This window comes from Elaeis guineensis, chromosome 2 (assembly GCF_000442705.2).
Source record: "Elaeis guineensis isolate ETL-2024a chromosome 2, EG11, whole genome shotgun sequence".
Taxonomy (NCBI): Eukaryota; Viridiplantae; Streptophyta; class Magnoliopsida; order Arecales; family Arecaceae; genus Elaeis; species Elaeis guineensis.
In genome coordinates this window covers 99,067,719-99,082,394 of record NC_025994.2, presented here as the reverse complement: position 1 = coordinate 99,082,394, position 14,676 = coordinate 99,067,719, and the positions used below count along the sequence as shown (strand labels likewise).

Sequence of the window (14,676 nt, the reverse complement as noted above, 5' to 3'; positions counted from 1 at the left end):
GAGATCAAGATCACATGAATCAGAGCTCGGATGGAGGAGATACGAGCTTTTGAAGTCGGCATGAAAACCGAGGTGGCGGAGGACCGCCGGCGACCGGCGGCGGACCGCAGCGGTGCGGCCGCAGGCGGCGGCGCGCGGGATGCACGACCCAGGCCCGCGCGGGACGCGCGACCCAGGCCTACGCGGGACGCGCGACCCAGGCCCGTGCGGGGGGGCCTGCGGCCCAGGCAGGCGCGCGGCCCAGGCCGAGCGCGGGCGCACGGCCCAGGCCAGCGGCCTACTGGCCCTTGCCCCGGTCCACCGTGGACCGGGTGGTCCACGGCGCGGTCTGTGGACCGCGTGGGCGTTTCCCAAGCATTTCTCGCGGTCCACGGCACTATTCCGTGGATCGAAGTGCGATCCAACGGCATGGGTGGTTCCCGATCTTGATCCGATGGTCCAGGAGATTTCTTGACTTTGTTTAGGACTCTTAATCCCTCTCTAATCAAGTTTAACCTACGTTTAAGCCTTTAAAAGGCCTGAGACGCACAGAGAAGAAGAGAGTTCGGGTTTTCTCGCCGTACGAAGGCCGTACGACTCCGATTGGAGAGAGAGAGGCGGACGTGCTGTGAGAGAAGGAGCAGGAGGCTCCTAGACAGCGGTCGCCAGGCTCTTCAGGGGTTCAGAGGGGTCTCCAAGAGAGAGAGAGCTTTTGTGAGGGAAACTTCATGTGAGAGAGAATTGGGTGTACAAGGGTTGAGGGTGAGGTCTCCTCTTGTAAAATTTTTTTTTCATAGTGAAGTTTGCATGCTCCGTGGAGACGAGCCCTTTTGTGGCTGATCCACGTATTTTGATTGTTTTTTCTTTTGTTTTGTTTCTTCTTTCTTCCTGCTGCATCGCGTAGTACTGAAAGGATCTTGGGAGGTGGTGTCCTGGCCAGACATCCACCCAACATATGATTACTAGCACAAATCGGGGTCTACCAACCTGATCAATAGCACTTCACTGAAGGCATATGACACCATATTTTCAATGGTATGTTGGAGTATTTGGAGGGAGAGAAGATCGGGTTTCAGATTTGAGGCATTATCTTAGCATCGAGTGTTTGATCAGATCCTTCGTTTGCGCAAGGACTGGATATCCACAACACAAGATAAATAAATCTACAAGCTCGTGGACGAACTTAGTATGCGTTGACCTGATTCAGATGGGTTATCAAACTCGATGTGGACCATTTTGATCACTATGGATATTGAGAAAAATCATTAGACTCGATATGGATCGCTGTCATCACTATAAGGATTCGATGTGAATCACATTGGCCACTATGAGTAAAGTTAGAAAGAATCTAGGAGTAGCATTTGCTCAATTGATACCTTATTGTGTGTCAAATTTCAAGAGACGATACCTTATGCTCAATTGATATGATTTTTTTTTGCCAATTAAGTATCTTTTCGAGATGTACAATTTAAGACAACCCCAAAAGGGACTAAATCAACCATTCTATTATTTAATTTTCTAAATGTACTAATCAAACTAAAATTTTTCTTTTTGAGAAAGACTTTAATTAGAAGTTATCTTTTAATCCATAAAAAATTAGGTAGAGTGATGAAGTATAAAGTTGAGATCTATCTCTTATAAAAATTTAATATTTTTTGAGATTTTTTATATTTATCATATTTTTTTTAGAGATCTAGTCCTCTTAAAGTTAGGAAGAGCAGTCTAATCTAAGTTGTTCAAAGGTTGATATCCCTCTAGAAGATAAGAAGAGTAATCCAATTTGAATTGTGTGAGGATGGATATCACTATTATAAATATGGGCTAGGTACCTTAGTTTGTGATATGAAGAATTAATTAATGAAAGAAAGGAGGACTTAAGCCCTCCTTTCGTAATTCTTCCATCATTATTTTTTTTTTTTGAGAGATGCGAGTTGAGTGGGTTGAAGAAAATTTTTTTTCTCCTCAGATTAGATTTGGAAACATCATGGCAATTTCGGCATGGGTGGCAATCTGGCGGGAGGCCACTATGCGCTCGTCGAAATAGCTTGGGCGCACTCATATAGCTTCCCATCTCAAATCTTTGTCCACCTCTGAGGACTAGCGTTAGAAATCCGTATGCATGAAGAGAGCCACAGAAACTTCTCAAGGTGACTTATCGGATTTTGTAATCTCTCATTGTCACTCTAGTCAAATGTAGTTGTGGTCCTAGCACAATATAGAGGAGAACAACTTATGTAAATATTGTAAATATTTAATATTAACAAAGAATGAGAGGTCCCCCGCCCCCTTTAAATTTAGGAAAAAAAGAAAAAGACCGTTGAAGCTGAAACATGGTGGCACCATGTTTTGATCACAACAGTAGATGTGGACATGGATGAGAACTAAGATTAGTCTACATTGGTGATTTGATTTTTGGTTGGAGCAAATCTACTGCTAGGCTAGTCGACCATCCAACCGTGCATGTGGATGGACAACAAAAAAGAGCGCAATGCACATGTTTTCGTGTGTGTTGCTTCATGATTAGATTGGTCGACTAGCTCAATGGTGGATCGGCTTTGGTCCAACTAAAATTATACCAAATGCAATAGCTTAGGATTCCTACCATGGTGATTAACAAAGGTCGTACAAAGACCTTGATTTTGGACTCAAATACTTCCAACTGTGGTGATGAGCTGAAAGTTCAGAGAAATAATTGGTTAATAGTGGACCAGCCCACTGCAAAGCAATATGTACGGACACCAAGAAAAGAAAGAGGAGGAAATGGTGCGGTGTGCACACATGCTGTTTTATGGTTGGACTAGTCCACTGCTGATCTGGTGGACCTTTTCAACCGATAAATTTTTGAAAGTTCGTGGGATACATGGACTAACAATGGCCCACCATCATGTGAAGCATGGTATATAACAATACCAGCCAATCAAGGTCCACCGTTTTGACATTGAAAGAATTGGATGGCTGATATCCTTGCAGTGATGAAGCTATTCTATCTGCACTCATTGGGGTTTAGAGGTCCCTGAGATATTCCTATGCCTTGATGCTTATTTTTCCAAACATAGGGACTAGAATGCATCAGCATGTCACGACAATGGAGGATGGTGGATAGCTCGGTGGACTTAATGTTCACACTAGCATGCAGTACCCCAACAGGGCCTGGACCAATTTAATGAGGACTCGAGTTGTGATCTTTTGTAGTTCGGACTACAGCTTTGCTGGAATTTAAATGAGATAGCCAGGTGGACTCGATGTTCAAACTAATCTTGGGATATTATGACCATTAGCCTTTCCAGGATTTGGATGAGAGCTACAAGATTTCAAATTTCAAGACCATAACTCTGCTGGAATTCCCTAGGGTCCAGTATAAACCGTCCCTTTGCGGGCGGAAATAAGCTATACCAATTTGGTCAAGAAAGAAAGTTGCAACCACACTACGTGGTGCAATGGGCCAATAACCTTGCACAGGCAACAACTTCCATTTGAACTCTCTTCCACTGATCATCTTTGGTTTCATACATGAACCAACCATTCGAGAAATTTTCATCATTTGTACATAGGAATCTTGGACATTGTCTTTTCCCCTTTTTGTAGGATATTATGCTTCATTTTTAAGTTAGTGAATCCAAACTAGCAACAAATGATAGTTTGAATCCAAACTAGTTTGTAGGATATTATGCTTCATTTTTAAGTTGGTGAATCCAAACTAGTAACCATCTCTCATGGTTACTCTTTTAATATTTAGAGGAGGGACTACTTTGCTGTCTTTCGGATGAATGATAGTTTGAATTCTGTTATTTAGAAAAATTATACGGATCAACTAGTATAGCTAATTTACATGAAAGAACGAGAACTTTCATCGTCTCTGGCATGAGAAAATTTTATCACCTCGATCTAATAGTCATCGACCTTCAACTGTTGTAATAGAGAATTCATTTATGCTTGCTGAGTCCGTCTTACTTTTTGATGACTCGACTTCAGGGCGTGCTCTTGTTGGAAAAAAACCAGGACGTTTTGGATCTGGCAAAGATGTGTTCCGGTTGCCCAACATCAGTACCACAGAGGACATTGTCGGCCTATCTTTTGGAGATTCTTGAACACACAATAAGCCAAGTTTTATACAGTTTATGGCTTCGACCATGGAAATTGAGTTGCTGATTGACTCATCTACTAGTTCCAAGCCATTACCTTCCATCCATAAACTCCACGCCTGAAAAAAAAATATTACATCACCATCATGATTCAATGAAGAAAAGTGGAATATGTGAACAGATTTAACTATTCCTTTCCCAATCTTACGTGTGCTAGAAGGTTTCCTTTGTACTCGGATATGGACACCCCTCTGTTCTTCTTGCCACTAATGATTTCAAGTACTAAAACACCAAAGCTGAAAACATCGGATTTCACTGAGAAGACACCATCCATGGCATACTCAGGAGACATGTATCCACTGCATTTAACATTAAGATGATTACAAAGATTTTTTGAAGAACAAATATTATAGTAATGAAAGGTAAATAATACTTACTATGTTCCCACAACTCTTCGAGTATTTAGTGCCGTCTCATCTTCTCTGAATATTCTTGCCAAGCCAAAGTCGGATATTTTAGGATTCATATCTTTATCAAGAAGAATGTTGCTAGCTTTGAGATCCCTGTGAATAATTCTAAGTCTAGAGTCTCGATGTAGATAGAGAAGACCCTGAGCAATTCCTTCAATAATGTTGTAGCGGGTTTGCCAATCCAATAATACAGCTTTATCTTTATCTGCCCAATGTTTGCTTTATGTAAGTCTTACTTGCACAAAAAATAAAGAAACAAAATACCTATCCACCTCAGTTTGATTTTTTATTTTTCTAAAATTGGTAGCAAGTAAAGCAAGCTTACACACCGGTTTAGCTTGTGAGTAAAACAAATTATAACAAATATACTGGTTAGCGTTAAAACCTAGCATTGGGTTGTCTTCAAAGATTGATTACAAGGTGGCAGCAGATTGAGAAGAATCATTATAACATGCTTAAGCTCCATGAAGTTGGCCATTTCCATGAGGCCAGCCACCCCCTAATTGTCATGACTGAAACTTAAAGTTTTAGCTTAGATAGTGGTGTGTTGAGTTACCCTAATTAAAGGTTCATTTTTCATATGAGTGTGCCCAGCTTATGGTTTTTTGATTTCCAATACTCTTCCCTTTAATCCACAAAAATGTGTTATTGGTTCATGGCAAAGGTTACTATTTATCAAACTAAATATTTTCTTGAAATCTTGAACAAGGTATCAGAAGGCATCGGTTATGCTGCAATTTTCTTAATTTAGTGAGGAATAGGAAACAAAGATAAGGAAGAGAACAGAAGATTAACTAACCAAATAGGAAGGTGTCTAAGCTTTTATTGGGCATGTATTCATATACCAGCGTCCTTTCCTCTCTTTGTGTGCAGCAACCTAGAAGCCGAATTAGGTTTCGGTGCTGAAGCTTAGCTATCAGCGTCATTTCATTCATGAATTCATCAGTGCCCTGTGCCGAAGTCTTTGAAAGCCTCTTTATAGCTATTTCTTGCTCCTCCCCAAGCTTTCCCTGAATTCACCATGTCCGGCATTGCTATACTTAAGAATACTCAATCCAGAGGCAGTATCAAATTGTTCAAAGGCCTTGAATGCAACATTATATTCAGGGTGCTGAGTTTAGGACCCCACATCAACTAGGACCTGTGAAGTGACATCATAGTAAGCTCAGTTGGTAAACTAAGAAAATACCTTGTATACAGGGCCGAAGCCACCCTGTCCAAGCTTGTTTTCGATTGAGAAGTTGTTGGTCGCTGCGATGATTGTCCCCAAGTCGAATGAAGGAAGCTCCCACTCCTTGCCTTCCTCGCATTCGTTGTTGCGGTGACTAGCGAAGGGAACGGCACCTAAGGAATTTTTTCAGTAGTCACAAATAATAAGTAATCACCAATCATGTTATTGCTACATATTGCGAGGTAGACTAATTTTACCTGTTCTTCTCCTTCTGTGAATCCAAATGCAAATACCCACCGAAGCAAACAACAGAATCCCTAAAACAGAGCCCACCAAAATCCCAACCATGGTACGTGAATGTGAATGATGTAATCCAAGGCCTGAAACATTAGAACCGTCGTATGAGTACATGATGAACTTTTCTTTGTTTTCCTTCTGTTTTTTCAGGATTTTTTTTGTTTTTAGAGCATCAAGAAGTCTCACATATAAATTGGGATGATTATTGGTTGCTCGGCTTAGCTCAAGTTTGAAATGTGTTAGACCAACTTATCAATTAATTGGATGGAGTTTGGGATTTTTACAAAACTTTTAAACGGGGACAAGACTGAAAACTTATAATTTGAGGCTGGAGCATGGTGCTTTGAGCGACCCTACTCGAATGGTTCCTTTCAGATGAGTCTTCGTGGCCCGAAATGTCTACGACTCTAATTTTGACTATGAACTTGGTCCGTATTTTCTCGGGCCTAGAGTATGGTCCATCTGGAAGGCAGCCCAGCCGACAAGCCTCGGCCTATCCTGGAGACACTTCCCGTCCTACCATGAATACTTGAACGCAGTATTATTTATTCTATGGGTATGATGAGCACTGCTTGTAATGCAACGAAAGAGTTTCTTTTAGGATTTGAATAGGAAACATGATCGTTTTAAAAAATTAAACATGCTAATGTAAGAGTCTTCATGTGAAATTATGAAATATAAAACTATCATTCGAGCAATCAAATATTTTGGATCATGTTTAGCTGTTCATGGGCAAAAACAGGACCTAGTGGATTTGCGATCCATGGAAGGACAGACGCAATTGGCACTCCACTACAATTAGCACAAAAAATAACCTAGGTCTTATGAGGCTTATTGGGGTAGGCCAACTTCAGGTTGGCTATGGGTAAGACTCGAAAGACTTTGTATTAGATTTGAGCTTAAATATTGAAATCTTTTATTTTTTAGGCTGCGCTCGGGGGACTAGGCCCAACTTGACTCTAATTTCAGAAAAAGTCAAAAAAGAGCCAAAATTCAGATGTAGGTCTTGTTCGGTTCAATTCCAAAATAGGCTCATCCTCAATGGATAGTTTGGTCAAACAAGAAATTATCACGTGGACCAAGTTCAGTGCACCAGTCCAAATACCGAGGCATATGTATAGTGAATCACAGGCATCCCTTGTGCGATCTTGAATTGTTTAAATGCAAGGGGATAATGTGGCCAATGGACTTGGTCCATCTAATAGGTAGATAAGTTTGACCCTATTATGTGGCTCAACCAGCTTGATTGCTATTGTAGGAAATATATTTTTGAGCAGATGGTTGCTAACATGAAGCTACAGTATTCCATCAAACAAAGTGAAACTACAGTACAAAAGATTGAAAGATTAAACTTCAATTAGGTTTGGATTAGTTTAGTTTTCAGCCCTAATGGATTATTTTGCTTGGCCCAATCATCGGATCCAAGCCTATGCTGAGGCAAGGCTCTGGCTAGAACCTTTTTCAAAAACTTTTGAGGATAAGGTCGGCACGAAGCTCAAAAAAAAAAGTGGAAAAGAAGAGAGAGAGAGAGAGAGAGATTCGGAAAGAGAAGTGGCCTTGCCCATTTTGAGTCCTAAGTACCAAGCTTGATTTTCAAAATTTCGATAAAGCAGCAAATACTAAAGTCAGAGGTCGGCTTCCGAGTTAGTCTCTACAAGCGTGTCTGCTACACCAAATCATTATTTAAAGCCCGACTCACACCAAACGATACAAACTCGGCTACATACATTCTAGTGTACAGGTCCACCCTTGAACCAGCACAAACTGGCACTGACACCATATTCGGGACCGATGGTGCAGACATCTGTCGATTTCCAGCTTGCACTGATCCAATGATATAAATCTTTCTAATTAACGTGCAATTGCTGACCTCAGAAAATGAAACAGTACATACCTAAATCGATCGCCGCTAGCCGGACATTGAGATCCTGCCCACCAAAGGAAAACACCCGAATATCAATGAGCTCTGTAGTCCAAATTATGCAACCGGTTCCGTTGATATCAGCACTAGCATAGGCCGTGCATGAACAATTCCTCAAGCACATAGCCCTACACTCATTCAATTCCATGCTCCTGTCCACCGTTGACCTCGATGTATCTGGCAGCTTTATGTTCTTCATCGTCACAAACCCATCAGTACCGTTTCGACAATCTAGCTCAGTCATTCTCATACATCCGTCTCTCCAATCTCTAAGGTCCCAATTTGTCGGCGACCTAGGCTTAAACCCTTTCAAACAACTACACATTGGTGAGTCGTCCATATTACAGACCCCGTAAACCCCGCATTGTGACATATAATCGCATGGGTCCTTTGGCTCAGACAAGTAAGAGATCCACATTTTGCTGTCATCAAGCCAGACACTGCGTTGGCAAATGCCGGTGTAGTTCACAGTAAGCCTTGCGATTAACGATGTGTTGGTGGTGTGGTACATGCAGAAGACCTCATCGTTGTTGATGACAAACTCCAATAAGAAGATTTTATAGTGCAAAATATCCGGGATGCCAGTCAAGGTTTTTCCATTCCATGAGCCAGTTCGCCACAGTTGGCTTGATCCTTCCCATAAAATTAACTGGGGGTTCCCATGGAGATCCATAGCCCCGGTGTAAAGGCCCGATGCTGGGTCGCTAGGACTGGTCCATGATGTGATGTTACGGTTGAGTCCACTTGTTAAGTTCCACCCCAACTTCATCCCAGGGAGCAGAGTGTCTGAAGGGTAGTCGAAGCTCTGCCATGTTAAGCTCCCAAGAATGTTAGCCTCTTTAACAATGAAATTGCCATCATCTAAGAGTTGCGCAACTGGATTGGCGAGGCCTGACGAGCCCGAGGACCAGATGATTTTAGAATTCTGATTGATGATGATGAGAGTACCATTGGCTGTGATTGATAGGCTGCCATTGTGGTCGGAGATTGGGTGCTGGCGATTGGCAACCCACACGACGGTAGGAGGTGAGACCTTGTACCATATGCCGATATAACGATTGTTAGTTTTGATAGGGCTGAAGAAGCCCAAGATGAATCTTTCCCCAGCTGAGATCAACTCTTGGCCATCGGTGAGGGGTTGGGCTGGGGTTAGGATGTCACCTCCAATGGATGGAGAGACGCCAGAAGAAAAGATAAAGAAGAGAAAGAGTAAGGTTGCGGGGAGTCCGCCTATCTTCTCAAACAGCTCCATAACGAAGAAAAGGCTACTTAACTCATATGGTTTTCCATTCTTCTTTAAATCATGCAGTACTTAACCTTCTTTTTTTTTTTTTTTGGATTAAAGTGCAGTACTTAACCTTGAATCGGTCAATTTGTTGAATAAATCAGTGGATAAGGTGCCCATTAGGCCACGCCAGATGGTCGGACCTAATCAAACTGAGAAATTATTAGATGGACTTGCTCTACCACAGGCAAAGGGAATAAAAACTTTTGATTGACTATTTTTCGTCTCACGGCCAATCATGATTAAGTATGATTAGCAATTAATGAAAAATAGATTGATGTGTAGAGTTTTTATTAATTTTGCTTTGTGATAGAATGAGTCTATCTAACAATTCCTCTTTCAAATTTTCTATATGTTCTATGATGACATGATTTTTGACGTACATGGTTGGGGCCAACATCTGCTATTTTGTCAAATATAGGGATTGTATCTTTCGCATGAAAGGATTCATCTTTCTCCGTGAATTCATCGGTGGATCGCATAATCATCACTTCAAGATCCATGCAGTCTCATAAATTAAAATTTAAAATACTTTGAGATCCGTATGGAGTACAATTCTACAATCCAACGCACAGTAAATCAACCATTTTTTTTGTCAGAAAGGTACAACCCGAACCTGTTTGTCCAATGACGTAACACTCATCCGAAAAACAGGCGCATTGGTACTGGCTAAAGGAAAAGAAACGAAAAGCCCAATCCTAAAATATGGTTTTTCTGCTTGCATTAAATTTCTGCCAACTAACCAACCATATGTGCGCATTAATAGTTGTCATATGTCCATGAGTCACGGTCTATTGGTTGTGTTGTCATATCGGTCAAGGCCTCAAGGGGAAGACTGCTTTACCTAATTAATTTAAAAAAAATTATTTAAAAAAATAATTTAATATATAAATATTTATCAAAATGATGCAAACAGTATAAAATGTCAATCAAAATAACATTTTATGATGGCCACATCACCGCTCTATTCCCCCCAAATTTTCACAAGGACGAAAAAAAATAAAATAAAATTATCAAATCAAATGAAGTTTTTTAAAATACCATTTGAAATTACATTTTTCAAAATACCATTTCAAACGGTGTTTTAAAAAATATCATTTTATTTAGCGATTTTATTTTTTTAAAAAAATAAAAAAATAAAAATCATAATTTTAAATTTATAAAAAATAAAAATTTTAATTTTAATTAAAATAAAAATCATCATTTTAAATTAATATCCCCATTTCAAATTATCTTTTTAAAAAATATCAAAAAAAATAAAAAATACCATAAAAAAGAATTGAAAAAAATAGAAATTATAATTCTAAATTTTAAAAAAATAAAAATTTTAATTTTAATTCAAATAAAAATCATCATTTCAAATTACAATCCCCTTTCCAAATTAATTTTTTTTAAAAAATATCATAAAAAATGAGAAAAAAATAAAAATTATAATTTTAAATTTTAAAAAATAAAAATTTTAATTTTAATTCAAAATAAAAAATATCATTTCAAATTATTTTCTTTATTTAAAATTAAATTTTTTAAAAAAATATCCCAAAAATCTTAAAAATTATAAAAATAAAAAATACCATAAAAGAAGAAAAAAATGAGAAAAAAAATAAAAACTATAATTTTGAATGAATTTTAAAAAATAAAAATTCTAATTTTAATTCATATAAAAAACATCATTTCAAATTATTTTTTCCATTTAAAATTAATTTTTTTAAAAACATATCAAAAAAAAAATCTTAAAAAATAAAAAGTACCATAAAAAAAGAAAAAATAAAAAAGAATAGAAAAAATAAAAATTATAATTTTAAATTAAAAAAATATTTTTTTTAATTTTAATTAAAATAAAAAACATCATTTCAAATTACTTTCCCCATTTCAAATTAATTTTTTTAAAAAATATTCCAAACAAAGAAAAAAAATACCTAAAAAAATTATAAAAATAAAAAAATGGTAAAAATAAAAAAAAATAATTTATAATTTTAAATTATAAAAAAATTTAAATTTTAATATGAATTCATAAAAATAAAAAAATAAAAAATACCATAAAAAAGTGAAAAAATGGGAAAAAATAAAAAATTAAAATTAAAATTTAAAAAAAAATAAAAATTTTAACTTTAATTCAAATAAAAAAATATCTAAAAAAAGAAAAAAATTGGTGTAAAAAAATAAAAAACACCATAAAAAAGAAAAAAAGGAAAAGAATTGAATTTAAAAAAAATAAAAATTCTACTTCTAATTCAAAAATAAAAATTATAATTTTTAATTTAAAAAAATAAAAATTCTAATTATAATTCAAATGAAAAACATCATTTCAAATTACTAAATTAATTTAAATTTAATTTTTTAAAAAATATTCCAAATAAAGGAAAAAATACCTAAAAAATGCCAAAAAGGGTAAAAATGGAAGAAAATTAAAATTAAAATTTTAAATTATAAAAGTTTTAATTTGAATTCCAAAAAATTAAAAAAATGACATAAAAAAGTGAATAGGAGAGAAAAAAATGGAGAAAAAAATAAAAATTATAATTATATATTTTTTAAAAAAATTTAACTTTATTGCAAATAAAAATTATCATTTCAAATTACTATCCCTATTTTAAATTAATTTTTTTATTAAAAAATCTCATAAAAATAACTAAAGAAAATTAAAAATATTAAAAATATCATAAAAAAATAAAAAATAAAAAAAAATAAAAAATTGAAATAAAAATGCCCAAAGGAATGGCATTTTTGAAAATGCCATCCCTTTTGGCATTTTTGATCCTTAAGACCCAAAAAAAAAAAGAAAACCCCCCTCTTCTCCCTCTTCTCCGGCGTGTCCCTCTTCTCCGCGTGTTCCTTCTCCTCTCTGATGGCACGACGGTGAGCTCCAGGTGGCGGTGAGCTCCCTTTTCTCTCTTTCCTTTTCCTTTCTCTCTCCCTCTTTTTCCTTGGCCTGCCGGCGACAGACGGTCGGTGGCAGGCCCGCACCCCCCCATGTGGTTGGTCCGTCGGTGGGCCGCCGGCGGCCACCCCGCCCCTCCCCTTCCCTTGGCCGACCGCCCGCTCTCTTTTCTCTTCCTCTCTCTCTCCCTCTTTTTCCTTGGCCCGCCAGCAACAACCGACCGACGGCGGTCCCGCGTGCCCCCTCATGTGGTTGGTCCGTCGGTGGGCCGCCGGCGGCCGCCCCGCCCCTCCCCTTCCCTTGGCTGGCCGCCCTCTCTCGTTCCTCTTCCTCTCTCTCTCCCTCTTCCTTCTCTCTTCCTCTCTCTCTCTCCCTCTTTTTTCTTGGCCCACCAGCGACAGCCGGCCGGCGGCGGTCCCCTTCCCTTGGCCGGCGGCCATCCCACCCCGCCCCTTCCCTTCCCTTGGCCGACTGTGGGCCCCTTCCCTTCCTTTGGCCGGCCGCCCCACCCCATCCCCACCCGCGACGGCCCCTCTCCGGCGGCGGCCCCCCAGCGGCGGGCCACGCGGTGGGCCCCGACAGCGGCCCCACGATGGGCCCCGACGAAGGGTGGCGGCGGGCCCCAACGGCGGTGCCGCGGCGGCCCCCCTATGATAGGCCCCCGACGGCGGCCCCATGGTGGCCCTCTGATGGCGGGTCCGTGCGGCCCTGCGGTGCCCTTCTATTTCGATCTTTTTATTTTTTATTTTTATCTCATTATTTTTTATTTTTGTCTCATTAGATTCAGATTTGTTTTAAAATTCGATTCGATCTTAATTTAAAATTTTTAAAATATATTACATTTCATGAAAACGTAAACCTGTCAGTTGACCAATGTAGGATATTCTACGATATCCGTATAAAATATATATTTGATTATATATTTTTGTATGGATACCGTAAAATATATACATTGGTCAATTGATTGTCCAGTTTGGACAGTTTGAAAATTGCATTTAATTCTATAGATAATTATATTATTAGAATGATATGTAGAGGGTTCGAAAGAAATTTCGGACAGTATTTTTCTTTAGTTCTCCTCACACATTTTCAGTCGTGTGGGGAGAACTAAGAAAAAATACTGCCTAAATTTTTTTCGATCCCTATTGCGTATCGTTTGATTAATGTAATTAACCTATAGAATTAATGCAATTTTCGAATGGGATAGAATCTATCTGTACCTATTTATTGATGATATGATGCATTTATCATGTAAATCTTTTGAAATAATAAAATAATTAGTAATATTAAATTTTTTGATTTTGATTTTGTCATAGGTTTCTCTAAAAAAATGGCCAGTACTCGAGTTCGTGTACTATTGTATTACGATAGCATGATACAGAATGACGAAACTGATGTGCAGTACAGTCACCCTACAAACCAGATGATTAGAGATCTTCATCATTATCACGTCAAGAATTATTGGACCATTTATACAGCAATATTCCTGTAGACAAAGAAAAATATGAAATAAAATTGAAAAAAAAATCTCCTAATCTATCGGGATAGTTAATGCAGAGCAAGTATATCTTAGTTTCAATTGATGACGATGAAGATGTTGAAGAAATGCTGATCTTTCCTTTGAAATATTTAGAATATTGATTTTTAGAATTATATATTGAAAAAGAAGATGTATCGAGCTTTGGATACTATAGTCGGCTTTTAACACAAGCGGATAATAATATTGGGCCTTCCTCACCTTTCGTAACTCCTATGGTGTAAATTGATAGTGTTGAGGCCATATTTGTAGAACAACATTCTACTACTGTCGGTCCTAGTTGTCCAATTATTCAGAGTCCTATGGTGACTTCTCCTATATCTTCTGCTATGGTGACTTCTCCTTTGCTAGTAGTGGTAAGTGTGGGAGACGACACTCATATGATTAGGTAGTCGGTGGAATAAATTCTGATAATTTAGGCTTTGAGTCAGATGAAAGCGGAGATGAAGACTATTGGATGGATAAGGACAGTAGCAGTAATGATGATGATGGTGAAGATGAGAATGATGATGAAGATGTTCAGCCTAATATTAATGTGGGAGAACCTCAACCTCATTTGCACGAACCCTCATAATTTTTTAACGATATAAATTTAGATGATAGTGGTTGTATTAGTGCTGGTCGAAGATTGAACTCTGACTATCAGTTTTGGGACTCATCGATGACTGAATTTTTTAAAGATCTAATATTTGAGAGTAAAGATTATGTAAGAAGAACTGTTGATCTTTATCACATTATGAAGTATCGGACATACAATGTAGTTCAGTCGCATTCGAAATTATGGTCCGTACGATGCGCATCATCAGATAATGTTCAAAATTGTAAATGGAGGCTTCGTGTTGCATTGTTGAAAAAATATGGATATTTTCAAATCACAAAATATGAGGATCCTCACACTTGTTTGTTTACGGGATTGAGTCGAGACCACAAACATATCAGTGGAAGGATGATTGGCACACTAGTCCGATATATTATTGAGAAAGATCCCGATGTTAAAGTTGAAGCTATTGTGGCAACCGTTAATGATCAATTTCAATATACAGTGTCATACAAGAA

General features: G+C 38.1%; 1 protein-coding gene across 1 annotated transcript; it reads right to left on the bottom strand.

Annotated features, from left to right (window-relative positions):
• Positions 1 to 3,736: 3,736 nt before the first annotated feature.
• LOC140850804 (G-type lectin S-receptor-like serine/threonine-protein kinase At4g27290) lies at positions 3,737 to 9,213 on the bottom strand. The gene is made up of 7 exons (XM_010929684.4): positions 7,894 to 9,213; positions 5,960 to 6,082; positions 5,721 to 5,875; positions 5,331 to 5,541; positions 4,499 to 4,736; positions 4,270 to 4,420; positions 3,737 to 4,180 (listed from the first exon to the last, which is right to left on the bottom strand). The coding sequence occupies exons 1-7, from the start codon at positions 9,170 to 9,172 to the stop codon at positions 3,872 to 3,874; spliced, it is 2,466 nt and encodes an 821-aa protein (XP_010927986.1). The 5' UTR covers positions 9,173 to 9,213; the 3' UTR covers positions 3,737 to 3,871.
• Between the last annotated feature and the right edge of the window lie 5,463 nt (positions 9,214 to 14,676).